Genomic DNA, 24,585 nt, shown 5'->3' on the forward strand with positions numbered 1-24,585 from the left:
GGAAGGAAGAAGGGAGGGAGAGAGGGAAAAAGAAGTGAGGGAAGGAAGGAAAGAAGGGGATAGGAAAGGAGGGAGGAAAGAGAGACAGAAAGAAAGAGGGAGGGAAGGAAGGAAAGAAGGAAGGAAAGGATAGGAAAGGAGAGAGGGAGGAAAGAAGAGGGAGGGAGGGAGGAAGGAAGGAAAGAGATAGCAAGAGAGAGGGAGAAAAGAAGGAAAGAGGGAGAAAGAAAGAAAGAAAGAGATAGGGAGGGAAGGAAGAACAGAAGGAACGAAGGAAAGAGAGATAGAAAGAGGGAGGGAGGAAAGAAAAAGAAAGAAAGAAAGAAAGAAAGAAAGAAAGAAAGAAAGAAAGAAAGAAAGAAAGAAAGAAGAAGGGGGGAAGGAAGGAAGGAAGGAAAGGAAGGAAGGAAGAAGGGAGGGAGGGAGGGAAAAAGAAGCGAGGGAAGGAAGGAAAGAAGGGGATAGGAAAAGGAGGGAGGGAGGGAGGAAGGAAAGAGAGACAGAAAGAAAGAGGGAGTGAGGGAAGGAAGGAAAGAAGGAAGGAAAAGATAGGAACGGAGAAAGGGAGGAAAGAAAGAAGGAAGGGATAGAAAGAGGGAGGGAGGAAAGAAAAGAGAAAGAAAGAAAGAAAGAAAGCAAGCAAGCAAGAAAGAAAGAAAGAAAGGAAAGAAAGAAAGAAAGAAAGAAAGAAAAAAGGAAGAGGGTGGAAGGAAGGAAGAGGGGAGGGAGAGAGGGAAAAAGGAGGGAGGAAAGAAGGAAGGAAGGGAAAGAAAGAGAGAAAGAAAAGAAATAGAGAGGGAGGGAAGGAAGGAAGAACAGAAGGAAGGAAGGAAAGAGAGATAGAAAGAGGGAGGAAAGAAAGAAAGAAAGAAAGAAAGAAAGAAAGAAAGAGAAGAAGAGAAAGAAAGAAAGAAAGAAAGAAAGAAAGAAATAGAAGAGGGAGGGAAGGAAGGAAGAACAGAAGGAAGGAAGGAAAGAGAGACAGAAAGAGGGAGGGAGGGAGGGAGGGAGGGAGGAAAAGAAAGAAAGAAAGAAAGAAAGAAAGAAAGAAAGAAAGAAAGAAAGAAAGAAAAGAAAGAAAGAAAGAAGGACAGAAGGAAGGAGGGAAGGAAAGGAAGGAAGAAGGGAGGGAGGGAGGGAGGGAGGGAGGGGAGGGAGGGAGGAGGAGGAAGGAGGAAGGAAGGAAGGAAGGAAGGAAGGAAGGAAGGAAGGAAGGAAGGAAGGAGGGAAAGAGGGAATAAAGAAGGAAAGAGGGAAAGAAGGAAGGAGGAATGAAAGAAGGAAAAGAAAGAGGAAGGAAAGAAAGAGGGAGGGAGGAAAGAGGGGGAGGAAGAAAGACAAAAGGAAGGAAAGAAGGAAGGAAGGAAAAAAAGAATTAGAGAGCGGAAAGGAAGGAAGGAACAATAAGATAAAGGAAATTGGGGAAAGAAGAGAAGGGAAACTGAGCCAGGCAGGAAGGCACAATCCAAGCCCTCCCAACAGATGGCCCTCCCGCCTCCGCTTCCAGAGGCCCCCTGGATCCTGCGGCGGAGCCGCTCCGCCAGCCAGGACTGTGTGGCTAATGTGGGGGGGGGGGGGTAGGGTGTCCCTTTTCAGCCCTACCTTTCCTTGCCGCCCGAGGGCCACCCGGTCCGGGCGCGCTCCCTCCGACCCCACGGCCTCCAGGAAGTTGGAGGGGACCAGGCCCTTCTGCCCGTTGACCTCTGCCTGCAGGACGGGAAGAGTCCCCCAAATGATGGGAAGCCCCCCACGGCAGGCCCCAACCACCACGCTCCCCAAGACTTACGTAGTAGAAGCCATCGTCGTCCATCGAGCTCAAGACGGTCACGACATCCCCGGCAGCGAACCTCAGCTCCACCTGGAAGTCAACAGAAGGCTTAGGACAGGCGTGGGTGGGGTGGCCCTCTGTGACGTCACTGGGGTGAAGTGGCCCTCCGTGACGTCAGGTGAGACGTGCTTGAGACAGAGAGCCAGAGTGTCAGATGTATCTCATCTTCTTGGAGCTCAAGGTGGCCACTCACTTCGGCGTCCGGGTTGGGAGAGTTCTCCTGGGGGTTGTAATCAAAGATGGCCACCATCGTCCTCGGGACGTCCTCCTCCGAACTCAGGTCCTGGATTTCGTGGGCTCCTAAATATCGAAAGGGAGAGGCACTGATCCCACTTCTTCGCTCAAGGGGTCCCAGGTCTTCTTTGGTCCCAATGGATACTCACCAAGACCAGGACCTTCAGCTCCTTGCTTCTTCCGTTCTGCTGTGAGGACAAAAGACACCATGAGAAGAAGACTTTTTCCATGGATCTACTCAAAGAAGGGATGGAGGACAAGGATTGAAAGACTTGAAGGACCCAATACAGACCTTTCTTGGATCTCCGTGGCTTCGGAGGGTGAGCCCTTGGTGGACGTCGGGGTGGAGAAAATGCACCATTGTCTACACGCATAAATAAAACTTGTATTAGTCACCAGTCTTGCCCAGAAGGAGACAAATCCAAGATCTACCACCAGATATGAGGCTCAATCATGGGTTTGGGTAGAGTCAACCACAGCTGGATCTCGAAGCCCAGGAAACTGAGAAGTTTCTAAAGATCATTAGAAGATCTAGACCCATGGACACAAAAGGTGGTCCTCCAGGTAGCTGAGAAGTTTCTAAAGATCATTAGAAGATCCCTGGACACAAAAGGTGGTCCTCCAGGTAGCTGAGAATTTTCTAAAGATCATTAGAAGATCTAGACCCATGGACACAAAAGGTGGTCCTCCAGGTAGCTGAGAAGTTTCTAAAGATCATTAGAAGATCTAGACCCATGGACAGAAAAGGTGGTCCTCCAGGTAGCTGAGAAGTTTCTAAAGATCATTAGAAGATCCATGGACACAAAAGGTGGTCCTCCAAGTAGCTGAGAAGTCTAAAGATCATTAGAAGATCTAGACCCATGGACAGAGAAGGTGATCCTCCAGGTGTTTGGGAAGACCAGGATTTGGATCCATGGGTCTAGGTCTTTCCAAGATCTCCAGAGTTCCAACCTAGAACTTCTCAGCTTCACCTCATCCATGGATCTAGATCTTTGCAAGCTCTCCAAAATGCCAACTTGGAACGTTCCCAGTTTCATCTTCAACGAAGCCTCCAGCCCAAACGTTTGGATCCATGGGTCTAGATCTTTCTAGATCCGTAACTTGGAACCTCTCAGCTTTCCATGCCTGGTTCCTAGGGTCAAAAGCCAACACCATCTTGGCTTTCCAGGTATGTGAGGAGCCGATGATATTGAGTTGATGGCTGTGGGCTTTTCGACTGCTTGGATAATCAGAAATCCATGTTCAGAAGATCTAGGGACCTTCTACTGGATACCTTTAAGGGTTAAAAGAATCCTGAAAGCTAACTTCCAGAATTCAATTGTTGACATGACAGAGTTGCAACTGGATCTAAAACTGGATCTCCCCAGGATGTTTAGTCAGGAGAAGAAAAACTAGAAAGATCACCTAGGCGTTCCACCAGCATGTCAGTGGAGATGCGGCCATCTTGTAAGAGCTGCGTCCTGGCGCTCTGGCTGTCAACTTGGACCTCAGAAACCATGTTGCACGGGATGTACCCAATTCGGCCTGCGCACTCCCCTCGGTAGAAGCCGTCGGCGTCCTTGTGGCCATAGACCTGAGGGATAAAAAAAATGCCAGAATAAATGAGATGAACTTGAGCTCTTAACAGAGGAAAGCAATGATAGTGACCACACTGCCTCAGATCTAGTTTGAGTCTGGAGAACGTGACATTTTGGCAACACCAAGGTCAATTTTGGAGCTCTCGGGCTCTTTCTTCCGAGTCCGGATAAATAAATGACAGAATAAATGAGATGAACTTGAGCTCTTAACAGAGGAAGGCAATAGTGGTGACCACACAGCTCCAGATATAGTTTGGGTCTGGAGAACGTGACATCTTGGCAACACCAAAATCTATTTTGGAGCTCTCGAGCTCTTTCTTCCAAGTCCCAAGTCTTACCTTCAGGATCTGGCCTTCCTGAAATGGGAGCTCCTCTTCCGCGGCATCAGGATTTGGAGACATCGAGACGGGGTCGTAGTCAAAGAGGGCCACGAAAAGCCTCAGGGGGTCCTCCTCGTCCATCGTTTCAGGAGAGGAGCCCCTCCAAGAACCTGTCGGAGATGGAGAGGCTCAGAGAGTTTACATCTCTCCCCGTCCAAACCAAACCCTACGGAAACTTTAACTCACCAAAAGGAGCCGATTCTTCTCGGCTTTTCCTCCGGGGCCTTCTGCCTCTTCTGGTTGGAGCCCGCCAAGATTTGGAATTCAACGGCTCTACTTCAATGTCCCTCATCTCCTGGAAGAGGCACCAAATCAGTCACAATCCTCTCCCCAATTTCCACATAAATTCCGGCTATGGTTTTGTGGATCCCATGTCAGGGGGATAGCAAATCCACTCCTGGTTTTAATCAGATCTCTTCAAGGTGATGAACTTTACTCACTTTGGAGATATCCATTGAAGCTGTGATTCCCAAAGTGGGCGCTACCGCCCCCTGGTGGGCACTGCAGCGATCCTTGGGGACGGTGATGACACCTATTAAAACACGGGGGCAGGGCCTCTTCCCAAGTGCCGGAGACAGGGCTAAGCACCTGAGGCGCCTGTTAGGACACAGGGGGTGGAGCTAGAGGAGTGAGCGTGGCTTCTTCCCAAGAGCCCGAGACAGGACTGAGGATCTATACTTCTCCTGAGGCACTTGTTGGGACACAGAGGGCGGAGCTAGGGAAGGGGGCGGGGCCTCCTTCCAAGAGCCCGAGGCAGGGCTGAGCCTCTATATTTCTCCTGAGAGGCCTTTTAGGACTAAAGGGTGGGGCTAGGGGTGGGGGCGGGGCCTCTTCCCAAGAGCATGAGACAGGTCTGAGCCTCTATATTTCTCCTGAGAGGCCTTTTAGGACTAAAGGGTGGGGCTAGGGGTGGGGGCGGGGCCTCTTCCCAAGAGCCCAAGGCAGGGCTGAGCCTCTATATTTCTCCTGAGAGGCCTTTTAGGACTAAAGGGCGGGGCTAGGGGTGGGGGCGGGGCCTCTTCCCAAGAGCGTGAGACAGGGCTGAGCCTCTATATTTCTCCTGAGAGGCCTTTTAGGACTAAAGGGTGGGGCTAGGGGTGGGGGCGGGGCCTCCTTCCAAGAGCCCGAGGCAGGGCTGAGCCTCTATATTTCTCCTGAGAGGCCTTTTAGGACTAAAGGGTGGGGCTAGGGGTGGGGGCGGGGCCTCTTCCCAAGAGCATGAGACAGGTCTGAGCCTCTATATTTCTCCTGAGAGGCCTTTTAGGACTAAAGGGTGGGGCTAGGGGTGGGGGCGGGGCCTCTTCCCAAGAGCCCAAGGCAGGGCTGAGCCTCTATATTTCTCCTGAGAGGCCTTTTAGGACTAAAGGGCGGGGCTAGGGGTGGGGGCGGGGCCTCTTCCCAAGAGCGTGAGACAGGGCTGAGCCTCTATATACCTCCCCTGAGGCACTTGTTAGAATACAAGGGTGGGGTATAGAGGTTCAGCCCCGTCAGGCACTTGGGAAGAGGCCCCACCCCCTCCTCTAGCCCCGCCCCCTGTGTCCTGGCAGGTGCCGCAGGACAGAGATAGAAGCTCAGCCCTGTCTCAGAGCTCATAACTCCGCCCATCCCAGTCCTGGCTGCCCATTTGTGGCCCCGCCCACCTCCCCTCGCAGCCTTGCATCTTGGATTAGGGGAGAGGCTCGGCCCCGCCCTTTTGAGCAGGAGCCACGCCCACCCTGCTAAGCCACGCCCCCTTTCCAGGGGGCACTGATTAATATTTTTTATGGAAAGGGGGCGATAGGCCAAATAAGTTTGGGAACCACTGCATTAAAGCCAAGGAAACGGTGGGACAGATACACAGTCCTGCTGACCTGGGAGTCACCGGCGGACAACGGATTCCAGACCGAGAGGAACACACAAAGCAAAGCAACAAAAATGCAGTATTTCTCTTTATTCTAAAGATTTTGGAACTTTCCGCTCTCAAAAAAATTGAAAAAGCAGTCACTACGTTGGGGTAGGAGGCACAGAGTCGGTTGACTTCGAGGTTCCGATATTAACAGAGATAATCCGATTCACGAATTATTCTGAAAGTGCAGCTTGAAATTGTTTGATTTTGGAAAGACTGGCTGGAAATAATAATCATATTATTATATTACTAATTATTAATATTATTATTAATTATTCTTAATAATAATATTATTATCCTGCTTTTGAGAAAGGAGCTCAAAGCAGCGAACAACCCTACGAATCACCCAAGAGGAATACTGCATTGCAAACACTCAGCCAACAACAACTCGTCGGCCACGGGAGCAAAACACGACAGAAGCAATGGGATGCCACAAATGCGACAACTTTTTTCGGAATGCAACACAGCCACAGAGCAAAATCTCTCCTTTTGCCACACAGAAGAGATCGTATCATATAGCGGGATGCAAGCGAGGGTGGCAAACACGACTGGGATTGTGGCAAGCGCGGCGGATATAGCATCTCACGGACCCAATTCCGAGGAGGGTCTTTGCGTTCGGCGAGGGCTCTCCAGAGCGAGGGGCTCCTCTCCAGGCTCCGGCTCCGCTCCTCCACGGCCCCTCCGGTTGTCCGCGCCCTCCGTCGGGGAGAGTGTCCCGGAGAGCCTTTCTGCGCCTCGGTCCGCTCGTCGGCGTCCCAACTGCTGCAGCGCTTTAGCTCCTTCGGATCGTTGGATCCCGAGGAGTCGCTCCATTCCTCCTCGCAGTCGGTGGGCGACCCGTCGGCCGAGCTCAAGTTGGTCACCGGAGTGGACATGATGGTGAGGTCTTCCTCGGAGTCGTATTCCACGTCGATCTCCAGACTTTCCGGACTCAGGCAGAGTCTCCGGACGGGTTCCTGGGGCATCGTGCGGCGACAACGGACCGCCTTCCAGCCGCACACGTCGGACCCTGGCTCAAGGTTGGTGATCACGTCCAGGTTCTCCTTCAAACTGTGTGCTCGATAAAGGCCTCCTCCGATTGTGCAACGGCCGGATTTCTGCGCCTGTTTGCCTCGCGATTCGTCGTTACCGAACCCGATTCGTGATTCTCGGCAATCCCAGCTTAGCTCGTCCTTCCGCCTTCTGAGCATCTGCCCGTATCCTGAAAGACCTCCGCACTTCTTCGTCCGATCCTTTGCTTTCTTGACGGGAGACGCCTCCCGCTGTGCCCAGTCTTCCTCCTCCTCTTCTTCCTCGGTGACCTCTGGGATGCTAAAGAGCGCTTTGCTGTGGTTTTTCGGCAACGGCGCCGCCTCCAGGATGCGTTCCAAGACTTCTTCGTCGCTGTCTCCGTCGGAGTCAAACTACGTGGGTTCAGCCCAAAAGGAAGGGAAGGGAAGAGAAAGAGAGATGAAAGAGGCATTAAAAGGGGGAATGGCACCTACCGTCTCCCCTTCAAAGGCGTTGGAGGTTGCGCACCTTGCGCACCCATTCTTGAAACAGTACGAGTCAAGGCGTTGGAGGTTGCGCACCTTGCGCACCCATTCTTGAAAAACCAAACAGTACGAGTCAAGGCGTTGGAGGTTGCGCACCTTGCGCACCCATTCTTGAAACATCAAACAGTACGAGTCAAGGCGTTGGAGGTTGCGCACCTTGCGCACCCATTCTTGAAACATCAAAAAGTATGAGTCAAGGCGTTGGAGGTTGCGCACCTTGCGCTCCCATTCTTGAAACATCAAAAAGTATGAGTCAAGGCGTTGGAGGTTGCGCACCTTGCGCACCCAGTCTTGAAACATCAAACAGTACGAGTCAAGGCGTTGGAGGTTGCACACCTTGCGCACCCATTCTTGAAAAACCAAACAGAGCCGAGTAGACACAGATAAGTATCATCTTTTTATCACTTGGTGGATGTTATTCTTAACTTCCGTATCCTTCCCGATTCTTCTCCGAAAAGTCACGTTATTGTTTTCGTCTCTTTCCACGAGGTTGCCTCCGGTCTCCGTAACGGCTTCGTGTCTTCATTCGTGAAATCCAGTTCTTCCCTTTTAATTTAACATCTTCATGAATTTGAACAAAGGGAGAGGCCCCAGTTACGAAAACCAACCAAACAGAACCAGCGTCCTATTCCATTATTCCTAGCTGGGTTATGGAGCAAACTCCATAATCCTCAATGAATGCTGGGGATACTGGGAGGTGTAATCCGATAAATCTGATGAATTTATACCGCTCTTTAAAGCCTTTAAATAGGATTCTGCATCTTGGAAAGAACTTCAAATTTGGAAAAAAAAAGCCAAAAACAGGTTCTTGTGCCCTAGTAGAAGCACAAGGAAGAACAAAGGTTATGGGCCCAGATTACATTATGTAACAAAAATTGAAGAAAGAATTCTGTTCCTGGTTTGAAAGTATTCGTTCCTGTTTCTTTGTGCGGTGCTTACTTTGAAAGTCATTGTTCTACTCCAGAAACTTTGTTTTTGTGCCAACAACTATGTTGAATTGGTTGAGATTTCATTGCAAAACTATAACAGGATGATGTCCCTCCCGTAAATAAATGGTTCCCATTTTTAAATGATAGGACCAGTTAGGAAAAGATATTTCGATAACCCAGGAACAAAAAAGGTGGTAGATCGTGTTATTTATTCATCATCGGTAGCTGCGGACGTACCTTCTCTCCGTTTTCCCGACTGCAGGATTCGCTCAGTTTCCATCTTGGACCCTGAGACCCAGCACGATCTTCCTCCTCCTCTTCCTCTTCCTCCTCCATAATGTCGGAAAGGTCGGAGCTGCGGGGATGATCCGTCAGCAGGTTCAGCGGCCGATTCCCTGGATCGGACCTTTTCTCTCCTTGCTAGAGATATAGATTGTAAATATTGAATGGTGCACAGAACCATAGGAGCATGAGCCAAGAATGTAATATGGCGACACAAAAGACCAATGCAATCCTAGGCCGCATCAACAGAAAGATAATGCTTGGATTAAATTGTGCACTGCATCCACAAAGCTGCTTCTATAATGTAGTACAGCGATTAGGCATGTGCAAAATATTCAGAAGTGTCAGAATTTGGAAGTTTTGTGAGTTGGAAGTCATTGCTTCGGATATGACTTCCGAATTCTTACGATTTCCGACACTTCTGAATTTTTTCCACATGCCTAATCGCTCTGCTACTTTATAGAAGCAGCTTTGTGGATCCAGTGTGCAATAGCTCACTCTGTTTTTTTTAAATATTTTTTTTTATTAATGTATCAATCAAAATGTATAAGTTTACATTTTCCTCATTTTACAATATCTCAAACATATCATGTTGTATACAATCAGACAGTTTCAAAAATCAAAACATCTTTAAACATATTTCTTATCAGTTTTAGATTTTTCCCATTACAACTTTACTACATATATCTCTACTACACCCTTTTATCTACTTATACATAATTTTATTTATTATTATTATTGTTATACCTTTCCCCCCTCTTCCCTCCTCCTTATTTTGTGCCACCTTCACCAGGACCAACCAACTCATACTGTTTCACAAGTCCAAAATTTCATTGTCTCTGTTGCTGGCTTATACCCCTTTCCCTCATTAAAAATATACTCAATAAATTTTCTCCATATTTTCCAAAAATCTGTTTGTTTCAATATTCCCTTTTTAATTTTAATATTGCAAGTCAGCTTATCTTAATAGCTCACTCTGAATATTTGAGAGTCTAAACTTACCCCCTACTTTTTTGTTATGGTTTTGTAAATCTCGGAGAGTCAGTTTCATATTCAGTACAAGGAAGCAAATGTTACGGTTTTTATGTTATGTAGTGAAATGCTTAATTCATTGATGCTATGTAAGTGAATGTATTTGCTCCGGTAAGCATTCCAGCAGTCAAGAGGTTAATTGCAGTGAGCCCTGATTTATGGCTAGAAGGGCAAAAAATCAAGACATCCGGAAGATGTATCATAGACTGTAGAATGTGGGATGTGCTAAAGTTTACTGATAAGAGACACAAAGAAACCATGATTTGTTCTTGCTGATACAAGATATGTCCGAACAGCTCTGGCTGTTTATCTTGTACATATCTGTAAATAAAGATTTAATTGCCGCTGGGTTCAGCAGATAAGATTGACTATGCTGTCATGATTGTTAGTGCCGCTTGGTAATCACTAAGTGGTCTAACGGATGAGCAGGAGAGGTGAGACCTGACTCATACATCATCCGGGAGGACCGGCTGTCCTGATAGCAAAGCCATTAAGCCAAAAAGGGATATTTGGATGAGGAAGGCTCACCTCTCGCCGGGCCGGGACAATGGGCTCGTCCTTGGGGACATCCTTTGAGAGCTTCGTCCGCCCTGAAATCCCGGGTTCGAGGGCCCGGCGGTCACTATGAGTCCCGTCTCCAGAGCTCGTCTCCGTCCTTTCCACTGACTCTTTCGGCTTGTCTCCCATCGAAATGCCAAGGGTCCCACTGCCTCCGGAGATCTCCAAATCCCTTGCTTGGTGGACCAATTCCTCCTGGGGAAGAAATACGCCCTCACCTTATTGACTCGAATCTAACGCGTGCCTTTTGGGGCAAAATGATCATGCCCAAAGCCATGTTATCTGGTCCTCTTACGTTAGACATATCTATCAATCCCGATGGGTGGCAAGACTTAACTGAGAGTATATTATTATTATTATTATTATTATTATTATTATTATTATTATTATTATTATTATTCCGGCACCTACAAATCCCCATGGGTATTGGTTAACTAAGAATCTACATTATTATTATTATTATTATTATTATTATTATTATTATTATTATATAATATAAATACTGTAAATAAATAAAATAAATACATTATTATTATTACTATTATTATTATTCCGGCACCTACAAATCCCCATGGTTATTGGTTAACTAAGAGTCTACATTTTTTTTAATTGTATGACACAGCAAACAAGATAGATATGCTGGATTTAGTATCACAAAATCACAAGTCGAACACTTCCCAAGTGTTGTTGTTGTTATTATTATTATTATTATTATTATTATTATTATTATTATATAATATAAATACTGTAAATAAATAAAATAAATACATTATTATTATTATTATTATTATTATTATTCCAGCACCTACCAATCCCCATGGGTATTGGTTAATTGAGAGTTTACATTATTATTATTATCATTATTATTATTATTATTATTATTATTATTATTATTATTATTATTATTATTATTATATATTATAATATAATATACTGTAAATAAATATTATTATTCCGGCACCTACCAAACCTCATAGGTATTGGTTAACTGAGAGTCTACATTATTATTATTATTATTATTTCTCCTGCACCTGCCAATCCCCACGGGTGATGGTTAACTGAGAGTCTATGTTATTATTATTATTATTATTGACACAACGACGTTGTATGACACAGCAAACAAGATAGACACGCTGGATTTCGTTTCGCAAAATCACAAGTCGAACACTTCCCAAGTGTCTAGGACTGTGTGATGTATTTTCGGATGATGCGTGCAGATCCCAGTAAGGTGGCCTTTTGCAGTTGGCAGATCGTAATTTTGTCAATGTCTATTGTTTCCAAATGCCGGCTGAGATCTTTTGGCACGGCACCCAGTGTGCCCATCACCACCGGGACCACCTGCACTGGTTTCTGCCAGAGTCTTTGAAGTTCAATCTTGAGGTCCTGATAGCAGCTGAGTTTTTCCTGTTGTTTTTCTTCAATGCGACTGTCACCTGGGATGGCAACATCAATGATCCAAACCTTGTTCTTTTCCACAACTGTGATGTCTGGTGTGTTGTGTTCCAGAACTTTGTCAGTCTGGATTCGGAAGTCCCACAGTATCTTTGCGTGTTCATTTTCCACAACCTTTGCAGGTTTGTGATCCCACCAGTTCTTTGCTGCTGGGAGGTGGTACTTGAGGCATAAGTTCCAATGAATCATTTGGGCCACATAGTTGTGCCTCTGTTTGTAGTCTGTCTGTGCAATTTTCTTACAGCAGCTGAGGATATGATCAATGGTTTCATCGGTTTCCTTGCACAGTCTGCACTTTGGGTCATCAGCTGATTTTTCGATCTTGGCCTTGATTGCATTTGTTCTGATGTCTTGCTCCTGGACTGCAAGGATCAGGCCTTCTGTCTCCTTCTTCAGGGTCCCATTCGTGAGCCAGAGCCAGGTCTTCTCTTTATCAGCTTTTCCTTCAATTTTCTCAAGGAACTTTCCATGCAGTGTTTTGTTGTGCCAGCTGTCAGCTCTAGTTTGTAGTGCGGTTTTCTTGTACTGATTTTTTGTCTGCTGTGCTTTGAGGAGTTTCTGATTTTTGACTTCAATCAAAGCAGGTTCTTCACTTTGCTTGACATCTTCTGCCAGGGCATATTCTTCTTCTTTGATGGCTTGTTTTACTTGCAAGAGTCCTCTGCCCCCTGATCTTCGAGGCAGATACAGCTGGTCAACATCACTGTGAGGGTGCAGTGAATGATGAATGGTCATGAGTTTTCTTGTTTTTCTGTCCAAATTGTCCAGTTCCACCTGTGTCCAATTTATAATGCCAGCAGTATATCTTATGACAGGTATGGCCCAGGTGTTTATGGCCTTGATGGTGTTGCCTCCATTGAGCTTGCTTTTGAGAATTTTTCTGACCCTTTGTGTATATTCTTTACTGACCACAGTCTTCACATGTTCATGCTTGATGTTGTCCAGCTGTAATATGCCCAGATATTTATAGGCCTCTGGCTGGTGACACTTTATTGTTTGGCCATTGGGCATATTGATGCCCTCACTTTCAATTATTTTCCCCTTCTTCAATGCCACTGTCGAACATTTGTCCAAACCAAACCCCATGTTTATATCAGTGCTAAAAATTCGGACAGTGTTGGTCAGAGATTGGATTTCAGTTTGCGTTTTCCCATATAGCTTCAGGTCATCCATGTACATCAAATGTGAAATTTTGTGAGAATTCTTAGATATTTGATAGCCGAGATTTGTTTTTTGTAAGATTGTTGACAGAGGGATCATGGCAATAATGAAAAGCAGAGGGGACAATGAATCTCCCTGGAAAATTCCTCTCCTGATGTTAACAAGTCCATAGCTTTCATTTCCAACAAACAGTTCAGTTTTCCAGTGCTCCATCATGTTTTCAATGAAGGTGCCAACGTTTTTACTAATCCCGATGGCGTCCAGGCACTTGATGATCCAGCTGTGTGGGAGTGAGTCAAAGGCCTTTTTGTAGTCAATCCACGTCATGTGAAGATTAGCTTTTCGGCTCTTACAGTTCTCCAGAATCATTTTGTCAATCAATAACTGGTCTTTTGTGCCCCTGCTTTTCCGTTTGTTGCCTTTCTGTTCATCTGGCAAGATGTTTTTTTCTTCAAGATAGTCTTGAATTCTGTCAGCTATGATGCCAGTCAGTAGTTTAAACATAGTGGGCAGACACGTTATTGGCCTGTAGTTTCCTGGTGCTGCTCCTTTTGCTGGATCCTTTTGTATCAGGTATGTTCTTCCAGTTGTTAGCCATTCACTGATACTTCCTTTCTGCAGCATCTCATTGAATTGTTGGGCCATTTTTCCATGTAAACTAATCAGATGTTTGAGCCAAAATCCATGAAGTTGATCACTACCAGGCGATGTCCAGTTCTTGACTATTATTATTATTATTATTATTATTATTATTATTATTATTATTATTATTATTATTGACTATTATTATTATTATTATTATTATTTTATATAAATACTGTAAATAAATTAAATAAATACATTATTATTATTATTATTATTATTATTATTATTATTATTATTATTTCTCCTGCACCTACCAATCCTCATGGTGACTTGAAAGTCTACTGTATATTCATATCCATTGATGGGTGGATCAAACTATCTCCCTCTCATGCATCTTACGAAATCTTTGGGTGGATTCAGGCCCCGACTTCCGCACACAAAACCCAATGCCATGCCCTTTTACGGGAAGCCCACCAGCCATTCCAGCCCAAATATATTCTACACCTGACACTTGGGTTCTTGGAATCGTCCATTTCTCATCAGGTCTGTTACGGTTTTTGTGTTATGTAGTGAAATGTTTAATTCATTGTGGCTATGTAAGTGTGTATTCGCTCTGGTAAGCATTTCAGTAGTTAAGTGGTTAATTGCAGAGAGCACTGATTTATGGCTAGAAAGGCAAAGCATCAAGACATCCCTTTGTGCTATGTAGCAGGAAGATATGTCATAGACTGTGGAATGTGGGTTGTGGCTATCTATATCTATATATCATTGAATCCTAGAGTTGGAAGAGACCTCAAGGACCACCCAGTCCAACCCACTCTATGTATGTATATCTATATCTATATCTATATATCATTGAATTCTAGTTGGAAGAGACCTCAAGGACCACCCAGCCCAACCCACTCTATGTATCTATATCTATATCTATATATCATTGCATTCTAGAGTTGGAAGAGACCTCAAGGACCATCTAGTCCAACCCACTCTATGTTTGTATATCTATATCTATATCTATATCTATATATCATTTCAGTAGTAAAGTGGTTAATTGCAGAAAGCACTGATTTATGTGCTACGTAGCAGGAAGCACTGATTTATGGCTAGAAGGGCAAAGCATCAAGACATCCCTTTGTGCTACGTAGCAGGAAGATATGTCATAGACTGTGGAATGTGGGTTGTGGCTATCTATATCTATATATCATTGAATCCTAGAGTTGGAAGAGACCTCAAGGACCATCCAGTCCAACCCACTCTATGTATGTATATCCATATCTATATCTATATATCATTGAATTCTAGTTGGAAGAGACCTCAAGGACCACCCAGCCCAACCCACTCTATGTATCTATATCTATATCTATATCTATATCTATATATCACCCAATTCTAGAGTTGGAAGAGACCTCAAGAACCATCCAGTCCAACCCACTCTATGTATCTATATCTATATCTAATTTCAGTAGTTAAGTGGTTAATTGCAGAGAGCACTGATTTATGGCTAGAAGGGCAAAGCATCAAGACAGCCCTTTGTGCTACGTAGCAGGAAGATATGTCATAGACTGTGGAATGTGGGTTGTGGCTTCGGTTCGCTGATAAGGGCAAAAAAGAGACTCCATTATTCGCTCTTGCTGAAGCAAGATGTGTCCGAGCAGCTCTGGCTGTAAATACTTGTAAAATAAAGATGTATAGCCGCTGGGATCAGCAGATGAGATTGGCTATGCTGTCGTGTTTGTTGGTGCCGCTTAGTAGTTGCTAAGTCAGGAGTCCCCAAACTAAGGCCCGAGGGCTGGATGCGGCCCTCCAAGGTCATTTACCTGGCCCCTGTCCTAAACTTTAGAATTAGGGTCGGCCTAAGTCTACCCGGTCTTTGGAGGTCTCTTTGCTTACCTATGATCTTATGAGATCATCTAGATGGTCTTTGAAGGTCTCTTTGCTTAGCTACGACCTTATGGGACCATCTAGATGGCTTTTGGAGGTCACTTTCCTTACCTATGGTTCTATGAGACCATCTAGATGACCTTTGGGGGCCTCTTTCCTTACCTATTGTCTTATGAAAACATCTAGATGGTCTTTGAGGTCCCTTTCCTTATCTATGGTCTTGATGGCCTGATGACATCATCTAGATGGCCTTTGACGGTCCCTTTCTTTACCTATGGTCTTATGAGATCATCTAGATGGCATTTGACGGTCCCTTTCTTTACCTATGGTCTTATGAGACCACCTAGATGGTCTTTGGAGGTCTGTTTGCTTACCTATGGTCTTATGAGATCATCTAGATCAGGGGTCCCCAAACTAAGACCCATGGACCGTAGGCGGCCCTCCAAGATCATTGACCTGGCCTCTGTCCTAAACTTTAAAATTAGAGTTGACCTAACTCTGAAATGACTTGAAGGCACACAACAACAACAATCCTGATTTTGGACTATTTCATCACAGTCTGTCCCGCCAATAGTCTGAAGGACCATGAACCAGCCCTCCACTTAAAAAGTTTGAGGACCCCTGTGCTAAGTGGTCTAACAGATGAGGAAGGGAACTGCCTCATATCCATCATTCAGGACGCTGGTTTCCTGTCAAGATCCTCCCCCTCAAAAAAAAAAAAAGCATTACAATACCCATCATGCTCACCTGGTGGTCTTCTCCGGGTTCCTTTCGGGCCACATCGCAACCTGAAGATGGAACAAGGCCCTCTCCTTGGAGCAGAGGGTCCGTTCCTGGGGTGACCGGATGCCATTTGTGCCCGATCGGAGTGGTTGACTCGCTCTCGTTGGGCTTTGTAGTCAATTTGGCAACCGGACCGATGGGATCTCGTCCTCGGACGCCACAAGAGAGGCAACTCGGTTCCGGACGCGAAGACGGACTGCAGGGATTCTCCAACAAAGCCGAGGGGATCTGAGCCGGCACCGAATCCGACGACTCCCCATACAGGGAGACGGTTCTCACAGAGACTTCTCGGCACATTTGGAGCATCTGCAGCTGGGAAACATCAGCCAAAACGCTGCCGGCGGTTGGGGAAGTCACCTCCATCACCTGAAACAAAAAGGTAGGGGAGACAACCCCGACTGCATTGGTAGATCCCATTCGGTGGGGTAGCGAATCCATTCCTGATTTTCTCTAGCTTTCAATGAGCTCTCCAAGGTGCTGAAATAGTGTAAGTTTCGAGTCCAGCACCTTGGAGAGCTCCCATGATATTGAATGACAGCCTAGGGTGGACTCATCATGTCATGGAGATAAACACAAGGTGTCATTCAAAGTCTCGAGTTGTTGGGATGAGCTCCCAGTTCGAAAGCACGCAACACAAGTAGATCAATAGGTACCGCTTATTAAGCTATTGTCGTTGATATTATTGTTGTTGTTAATTGTGATTAAAATATTATTAAAATACGTAGAACACTATACAATATTCCTGGCTCAGTCATAAGACGTTGTTGCTGTTGTTACTCAATTATTACAAGAAATCCGTCGTAACTCCAAAAGCTTGCATCAAATGTGTGTGCGTTTTGATATTTATCTATTTACTACATTTATATCCCACCCTTCTCACCCCAAAGAGGACTCAGAGTGGCTTACAAATTATATTTACATACAATACATTATATTATTAGCATAGTACAATACTCGTATTAAATTACTATATTGTACTATATCATTATATCGTAACATTATTAGTAATATTACACTTAATATATAGTACTAGCTGTGCCCGGCCACGCGTTGCTGTGGCGAACTATGAGGCCCCTGCTACACGGCTGAATAAAATGCACACTGAAGTGGATTATCTGGCAGTGTGGAGTCAAGATAATCCAGTTCAAAGCAGATAATATAAGATTATAAATGGGTTATATAGCTGTGTGGAAGGGCCTTGAGTCTACACTGCCATATAATCCAGTTAAAACCAGATAATCTGTATTTTATAGGCAGTGTGGAAGAGGCCAAAGTGAGGCCTAACTCTGCCTGTCCCCTGGGATGAGTGGGTTGCTAGGAGACCAAGTGGGTGGAGCTTAGCCTTCTAACTGGCAGCAATTGGATACAAACAATTATTCCTCTCCCTCTAATTAGGACTTTATTTTTCTTTTCTTTTTGTTGTATGAACGTAGAGGCATGGATGAGGGGTTGTGCTGCCAAGTTTAGTGTTTCTGGGATGTGTAGTTTTGTTGTTTTGTCCTAGGCCAAAATTTCATTACCCTTTTATATATATATCGATATAATTAATATTATTATATTGTAATATTATCAGGCATCCCTTCTATTTATTTTGTTCTAATTTCCAGCAGAGAACGCAGTATTTGAGAATTAGCAAGTGCAAGGAAGCACTCACATTGGTTATGGGCCCACCCACAATAGGTTATGGGCCCAGATTACATTATGTAACAAAAATTTGATTTTTTTTTTCCTGTTCTGGTGGAAAATTTGCAGTTTAATAAACCTTTTCCATGCTTTTATGATACAGCCAATTAGGAAATTATATTTATAACCCAGGAACAAAAATTGTGTTACATAGTGTTATAATATGAATGTTGCGTTTCTCATATTGAAGCATATTCAGTCGTTTGGAAATACTTCCAATCAAGACAGCACATGAGGGAGAACGCGACGGGTTTCAAAACACAGACGCTACCTTCTGTCCGTCGGCGTAAAGGGCATACCCGGTGACCCGGACCCCGTTGGACGACCCTTCGGCATCGATGGTGACCGGCAACCAGCTGATGACTAGGATGCCAGGACTGGGTCCCGGTTCGACTCGGACGTCGAGCGGAGCATCTGGAGAACCTGGTGAAGTAAGTCAAAGGGAATTCACCAAAAAAATGCAATTAATCACTGTTAGATGTGGGGTTTCTAGGTTGTATGGCCATGTCATGGAAGCATTCTCTCCTGACGTTCCACCCACATCTATGGCAGGCGTCCTCAGAGGTTGTGAGGTCTGTAGGAAAATAGGCAAGTCTGTGGAATAATGTCCAGGGTGTGAGAAAGTATTCTTGTCTGTTTGTTGGGAGGTGTTAGTTGGTAGCTAACAATCAGGGCCAGCTAACACATAGAACTCCACATATGTATGTATGTATAGAACTCTATTGATGTAGAGTTCTAGAGTTGGAAGAAACCTCAAGGACCATCTAGTCCAACCCACTCTATGTATCTATATCTATATATCATTGAATCCTAGTGTTGGAAGAGACCTCAAGGACCATCTTGTCCAACCCACTCTATGTATCTATATCTATATATCAATGAATCATAGAGTTGGAAGAGACCTCAAGGACCATCCAGTCCAACCCACTCTATGTATCTATATCTATATATCATTGAATCCTAGAGTTGGAAGAGACCTCAAGGACCATCTAGTCCAACCCACTCTATGTATCTATATCTATATATCATTGAATCCTAGAGTTGGAAGAAACCTCAAGGACCATCTAGTCCAACCCACTCTATGTATCTATATCTATATATCATTGAATCCTAGAGTTGGAAGAAACCTCAAGGACCATCTAGTCCAACCCACTCCATGTATCTATATCTATATATCATTGAATCCTAGAGTTGGAAGAGACCTCAAGGACCATCTTGTCCAACCCACTCTATGTATCTATATCTATATATCAATGAATCCTAGAGTTGGAAGAGACCTCAAGGACCATCCAGTCCAACCCACTCTATGTATCTATATCTATATATCATTGAATCCTAGAGTTGGAAGAGACCTCAAGGACCATCTAGTCCAACCCACTCTATGTATCTATATCTATATATCAATGAATCCTAGAGTTGGAAGAGACCTCAAGGACCATCCAGTCCAACCCACTCTATGTATCTATATCTATATATCATTGAATCCTAGAGTTGGAAGAGACCTCAAGGACCATCTAGTCCAACCCACTCTATGTATCTATATCTATATATCATTGAATCCTCAAGGACCATCCAGTCCAACCCACTCTATGTATCTATATCTATATATCATTGAATCCTAGAGTTGGAAGAGACCTCAAGGACCATCTAGTCCAACCCACTCTATGTATCGATATCTATATATCATTGAATCCTAGTGTTGGAAGAGACCTCAAGGACCATCTAGTCCAACCCACTCTATGTATCTATATCTATATATCATTGAATCCTAGTGTTGGAAGAGACCTCAAGGACCATCTAGTCCAACCCACTCTATGTATCTATATCTATATATCATTGAATCCTAGAGTTGGAAGAAACCTCAAGGACCATCTAGTCCAACCCACTCCATGTATCTATATCTATATATCATTGAATCCTAGAGTTGGAAGAGACCTCAAGGACCATCTTGTCCAACCCACTCTATGTATCTATATCTATATATCAATGAATCCTAGAGTTGGAAGAGACCTCAAGGACCATCCAGTCCAACCCACTCTATGTATCTATATCTATATATCATTGAATCCTAGAGTTGGAAGAGACCTCAAGGACCATCTAGTCCAACCCACTCTATGTATCTATATCTATATATCAATGAATCCTAGAGTTGGAAGAGACCTCAAGGACCATCCAGTCCAACCCACTCTATGTATCTATATCTATATATCATTGAATCCTAGAGTTGGAAGAGACCTCAAGGACCATCTAGTCCAACCCACTCTATGTATCTATATCTATATATCATTGAATCCTCAAGGACCATCCAGTCCAACCCACTCTATGTATCTATATCTATATATCATTGAATCCTAGAGTTGGAAGAGACCTCAAGGACCATCTAGTCCAACCCACTCTATGTATCGATATCTATATATCATTGAATCCTAGTGTTGGAAGAGACCTCAAGGACCATCTAGTCCAACCCACTCTATGTATCTATATCTATATATCATTGAATCCTAGTGTTGGAAGAGACCTCAAGGACCATCTAGTCCAACCCACTCTATGTATCTATATCTATATATCATTGAATCCTAGTGTTGGAAGAGACCTCAAGGACCATCCAGTCCAACCCACTCTATGTATCTATATCTATATATCATTGAATCCTAGAGTTGGAAGAGACCTCATGGACCATCTAGTCCAACCCACTTTATGTATCTATATCTATATATCATTGAATCCTAGAGTTGGAAGAGACCTCAAGGCCCATCTAGTCCAACCCACTCTATGTATCTATATCTATATATCAATGAATCATAGAGTTGGAAGAGACCTCAATGGCCATCCAGTCCAACCGACTCTATGTATCTATATCTATATCTATCTATATATCATTGAATTCTAGAGTTGGAAGAGACCTCAAGGACCATCCAGTCCAACCCTCTCTATGTATGTATATATCTATCTATATATCACCGAATCCTAGAGTTGGAGGACATCCCAAGGGCCATCCCATCCAACTCCCTTCTACCAAATAGTAAGCCACACTCAAACCCTCCTGACAGATGGCCACCCAGCCTCCAGAGAAGGAGATCATGCATTCCTTGGGGTCCCTGTCCACTTTGAGGGCCAAAGACTCACCTGCCAAAGCCGTTGTGAAATGGATTTCAGCGGACAACAACGCTTGCTCCTGCCTCTCCTGTACGGACTGGGGCTGGACCTCCACAGTGGCCACGTAGGGTGTGTTTGGGTTCAAGCAACGGAAGGTGTACCAGTAGACCCCTGCCTTGGTCGTGCCATGTTCCTCCCCATTGAGATACACAATGTGGGAGAAGTTACTATTGCTGGGGGTCCAGGAGATTTCAACAGAGGTGGCCTCCACGTTCCGTGCCATGAGGTCAACGGGCGCCAATGGAAAGTCCTTCCCGACCAAGAAGGTGCACCGAAGGCAGTCGGAGATCCCTTTCTCAGAAACGCTTTGGACTGAGATGCGGTAGGCTTTGGTCCTCAAGTCCAGCTTCTCCAGGACGGCCTTCGTCTGGCCTCCTGCCTTCACATTTTGCCGGAGCTCGGTGTCCACAAAGACGTGGTAGCTCTGGACTTCGGGGCAACCAGCAGACGGGAAAGGAGGGTCCCAACCCACTACCAAGCCGGAGCCGAACTCCCGGATGAGGGTCACCTTCCTGGGATAAGGCACCGCTGGGTTCGGGGTCTCTCTATCCTTGGGATCCCCTTCCAACCTCAATGGGACGTTATTGGGATCGTCAGCTGAGAGGTCACTCCGCTCGCCGCTGCTCAGGAAGCTCCGGTCCAGGGGCGAGCTTTGGGAGAGGTCGCTGAACTCGCCGGGCAAGAAGGTCACCAAGTCGTCGTCGGACACCCGCTCCACAAAGTTGGACGGGACCAGGCCTCGGCGACCATCCATCAGCTCCCCTGAGTGTAAAAAATGTTGGAAGAACATTGAATGGAGAACCTTCGTCTCCATTAAACACAGCGGTGGCTTCGTACTTCCATGTCAGAAGGGCAGCGTGCCTGTTCCGGGTTTGGGCTGGTTATAAAGGAGCTCTCCAAGGCTATATATATACAACCTATATATAAAAAGATCTCTTAGGAACATATTTCAGTCCTTTCAGACCAGGTCCAGTTTTTGGAGAACTCCTTTAGGACCAGGTTCAGTCTTTGGAGAACACCTTTACAACCAAGTTCAGTTTTTGGAGAACTTCTTCAGTCTTGAAGAACTCCTTTAGGACCAGGTTTGGTCTTTGGAAAACTTCTTCAGTGTTGGAGAACTCCTTTAGGACCAGGTTTGGTCATGGAGAATGCGTTCAGTCTTGGAGAACTTTAGGACCAGGTTGAGTCCTTGGAGAACTTTTTCAGTCATGGAAAACTCCTTTAGGACCAGGTTTTGTCATGGAGAACGTGTTCAGTCTTGGAGAACTTTAGAACCAGGTTGAGTCCTTGAAGACCTTCTTCAGTCTTTGGAGAACTCCTTTGGTTCTAAAAGTGTTCCAAAGTTCAGTCTTTGGAGAACTTGTTCAGTCCTTGGAGAACGCCTTTAGGGCCAGGTTTGGTCTTTGGAGAACTCCTTTATGACTATATTTGGTCCTTGGAGAACTCCTTTAGGGCCAGGTTTGGTCTTTGGAGAACTCCTTTGGTTCTAAAAGTGTTCCAAAGTTCAGTCTTTGGAGAACTCATTCAGTTCTTGGAGAACTCCTTTATGACCAGGTTTGATCTTTGGAGAACTCCATTAGGACCAAGTTTGGTCTTTGGAGAACCCCTTTCATGACCATGTTTGGTCATTGGAGAACCCCTTTCATGGCTATGTTTGGTCTTTGGAGAAATCCTTTCATGACCATGTTTGGTCTTTGGAGAACCCTTTCATGACTATGTTTGATTTTTGGAGAACTCTTTTATGACCATGTTTGGTCTTTGGAGAACTCCTTTAGGGTCAGGTTTGGTTTTTGGAGAACTCCTTTCTGACCGTGTTTGGTCTTTGGAGAACTCCTTTATGACCATGTTTGGTCTTTGGAGAACTCCTTTATGACCATGTTTGGTCTTTGGAGAACCCTTCCATGACCATGTTTGGTCTTTGGAGAACCCTTTCATGACCATGTTTGGTCTTGGGAGAACTCCTTTATGACCATGTTTGGTCTTTGGAGAACCCTTTCATGACCATGTTTGGTCTTTGGAGAACCCCTTTCATGACCATGTTTGGTCTTTGGAGAACTCCTTTAGGGCCAGGTTTGGTCTTTGGAGAACTTCTTTATGGGCATGTTTGGTCTTTGGAGAACTCCTTTATGACCATGTTTGGTCTTTGGAGAACCCTTTCATGACCATTTTTGGTCTTTGGAGAACTTCTTTATGACCATGTTTGGTCTTTGGAGATCTCCTTTATGACCATGTTTGGTCTTTGGAGAACCCCTTTCATGACCATGTTTGGTCTTTGGAGAACTCCTTTAGGGCCAGGTTTGGTCTTTGGAGAACTTCTTTATGGGCATGTTTGGTCTTTGGAGAACTCCTTTATGACCATGTTTGGTCTTTGGAGAACTTCTTTATAACCATGTTTGGTCTCTGGAGAACTCTTTTATGACCATGTTTGGTCTTTGGAGAACTTCTTTATGACCATGTTTGGTCTCTGGAGAACTCTTTTATGACCATGTTTGGTCTTTGGGCCAGATTCAGTTCCTTTAGGGCCAGATTCAGTTCCAAGAGAGGTGTGTTTTGCCCTTAGAAAACTCCTCTAGGGTTAAGTACCTAGAGTTTAATATCTGGTTTAAGAAACCCGGAGTGGCTTCACCGCCCCACTGACATGGAAGCCACGAAATCCCCGCTGATTGCACACACTTCAACCATCAATCTTTATACCTTCAAAGAAGCCGTCGTCATCCATTTCTCCGTAGACGTAAATGTACTCTCCGGCTGTCAAGGGGAGTTCTGCTTCAGGATTTTCATTGGGACCGTCAAAGGGGTTGTAGCTGAGAAGGGGGCAAGGGAAATCATGTGAACTCAAGACGTCAGGAAATAATGTAAAAAGGGGTGGGAAGGGTCTGAAGTCCGCTGACCTGTATCGAGCAAGGAAGACGCGGAGCTTCCCTGGCCGGTGGCTCTCGGAATCTGGAATAAGGGAGACGCTATCGATATCCAGCTCTTCCATCTCACTGGCTGTGTCCACCTTTGAAGACGCAGAGGAAACATATCTTTATTATAATTTAGCGATGCTACTATTATTACTACTACTAATAATAATATCCCAACAATACTATAAACAATGCAATATTGGTCTCGAACTAAAAGGAGTTCCTAAGGGCACTCTAGGTCTTCCTGAAAGTTCCCTCAAGTGGTGGAAGAAGACATAGGTTTATCTGAGCACAGCCTTGCCTCACTCTGTATGTCGCATATAATATCCCAACAACACTATAAACAATGCAATATTGGTCTCGAACTGAATGGAGTTCCCAAGGGCACTCTACGTCTTCCTGAGAGTTCCCTCAAGTGGTGGAAGAAGACGTAGGTTTATCTGAGCACAGCCTTGCCTCGCTCTGTATGTCGCATAAAATATCCCAACACTATAAACAATGCAGTATTGGTCTCCAACTGAATGGAGTTCCCAAGGGCACTCTACGTCTTCCTGAGAGTTCCCTCAAGTGGTGGAAGAAGACGTAGGTTTATCTGAACACAGCCTTGCCTCGCTCTGTATGTCGCATATAATATCCCAACAACACTATAAACAATGCAATATTGGTCTCGAACTAAAAGGAGTTCCTAAGGGCACTCTAGGTCTTCCTGAAAGTTCCCTCAAGTGGTGGAAGAAGACGTAG

General features: G+C 44.9%; 1 protein-coding gene across 5 annotated transcripts in view; it reads right to left on the bottom strand.

Annotated features, from left to right (window-relative positions):
* Nucleotides 1-24,585, bottom strand: part of tspoap1 (TSPO associated protein 1) — an 82,333-nt gene that overhangs the window by 4,822 nt on the left and 52,926 nt on the right. For 2 of the 5 annotated variants that reach the window (XM_062959329.1, XM_062959333.1), the window contains 16 exons: nucleotides 23,830-23,939; nucleotides 23,633-23,742; nucleotides 20,909-21,700; nucleotides 18,054-18,205; nucleotides 16,064-16,465; nucleotides 10,211-10,435; nucleotides 8,606-8,788; nucleotides 6,495-7,307; nucleotides 4,206-4,314; nucleotides 3,978-4,129; nucleotides 3,467-3,635; nucleotides 2,355-2,426; nucleotides 2,212-2,250; nucleotides 2,022-2,128; nucleotides 1,787-1,858; nucleotides 1,603-1,707 (listed from right to left, as the gene is read on the bottom strand). In XM_062959329.1, coding sequence (XP_062815399.1) covers nucleotides 1,603-1,707; nucleotides 1,787-1,858; nucleotides 2,022-2,128; nucleotides 2,212-2,250; nucleotides 2,355-2,426; nucleotides 3,467-3,635; nucleotides 3,978-4,129; nucleotides 4,206-4,314; nucleotides 6,495-7,307; nucleotides 8,606-8,788; nucleotides 10,211-10,435; nucleotides 16,064-16,465; nucleotides 18,054-18,205; nucleotides 20,909-21,700; nucleotides 23,633-23,742; nucleotides 23,830-23,939 — 3,612 coding nt within the window. The remainder of the gene's footprint in view (nucleotides 1-1,602; nucleotides 1,708-1,786; nucleotides 1,859-2,021; nucleotides 2,129-2,211; nucleotides 2,251-2,354; nucleotides 2,427-3,466; nucleotides 3,636-3,977; nucleotides 4,130-4,205; nucleotides 4,315-6,494; nucleotides 7,308-8,605; nucleotides 8,789-10,210; nucleotides 10,436-16,063; nucleotides 16,466-18,053; nucleotides 18,206-20,908; nucleotides 21,701-23,632; nucleotides 23,743-23,829; nucleotides 23,940-24,585) is intronic. The other 3 variants (XM_062959330.1, XM_062959331.1, XM_062959332.1) reach the window with 3 other exon arrangements.

The sequence above is a fragment of the Anolis carolinensis genome, unplaced genomic scaffold (genome assembly GCF_035594765.1).
Source record: "Anolis carolinensis isolate JA03-04 unplaced genomic scaffold, rAnoCar3.1.pri scaffold_7, whole genome shotgun sequence".
Taxonomy (NCBI): domain Eukaryota; kingdom Metazoa; phylum Chordata; class Lepidosauria; order Squamata; family Dactyloidae; genus Anolis; species Anolis carolinensis.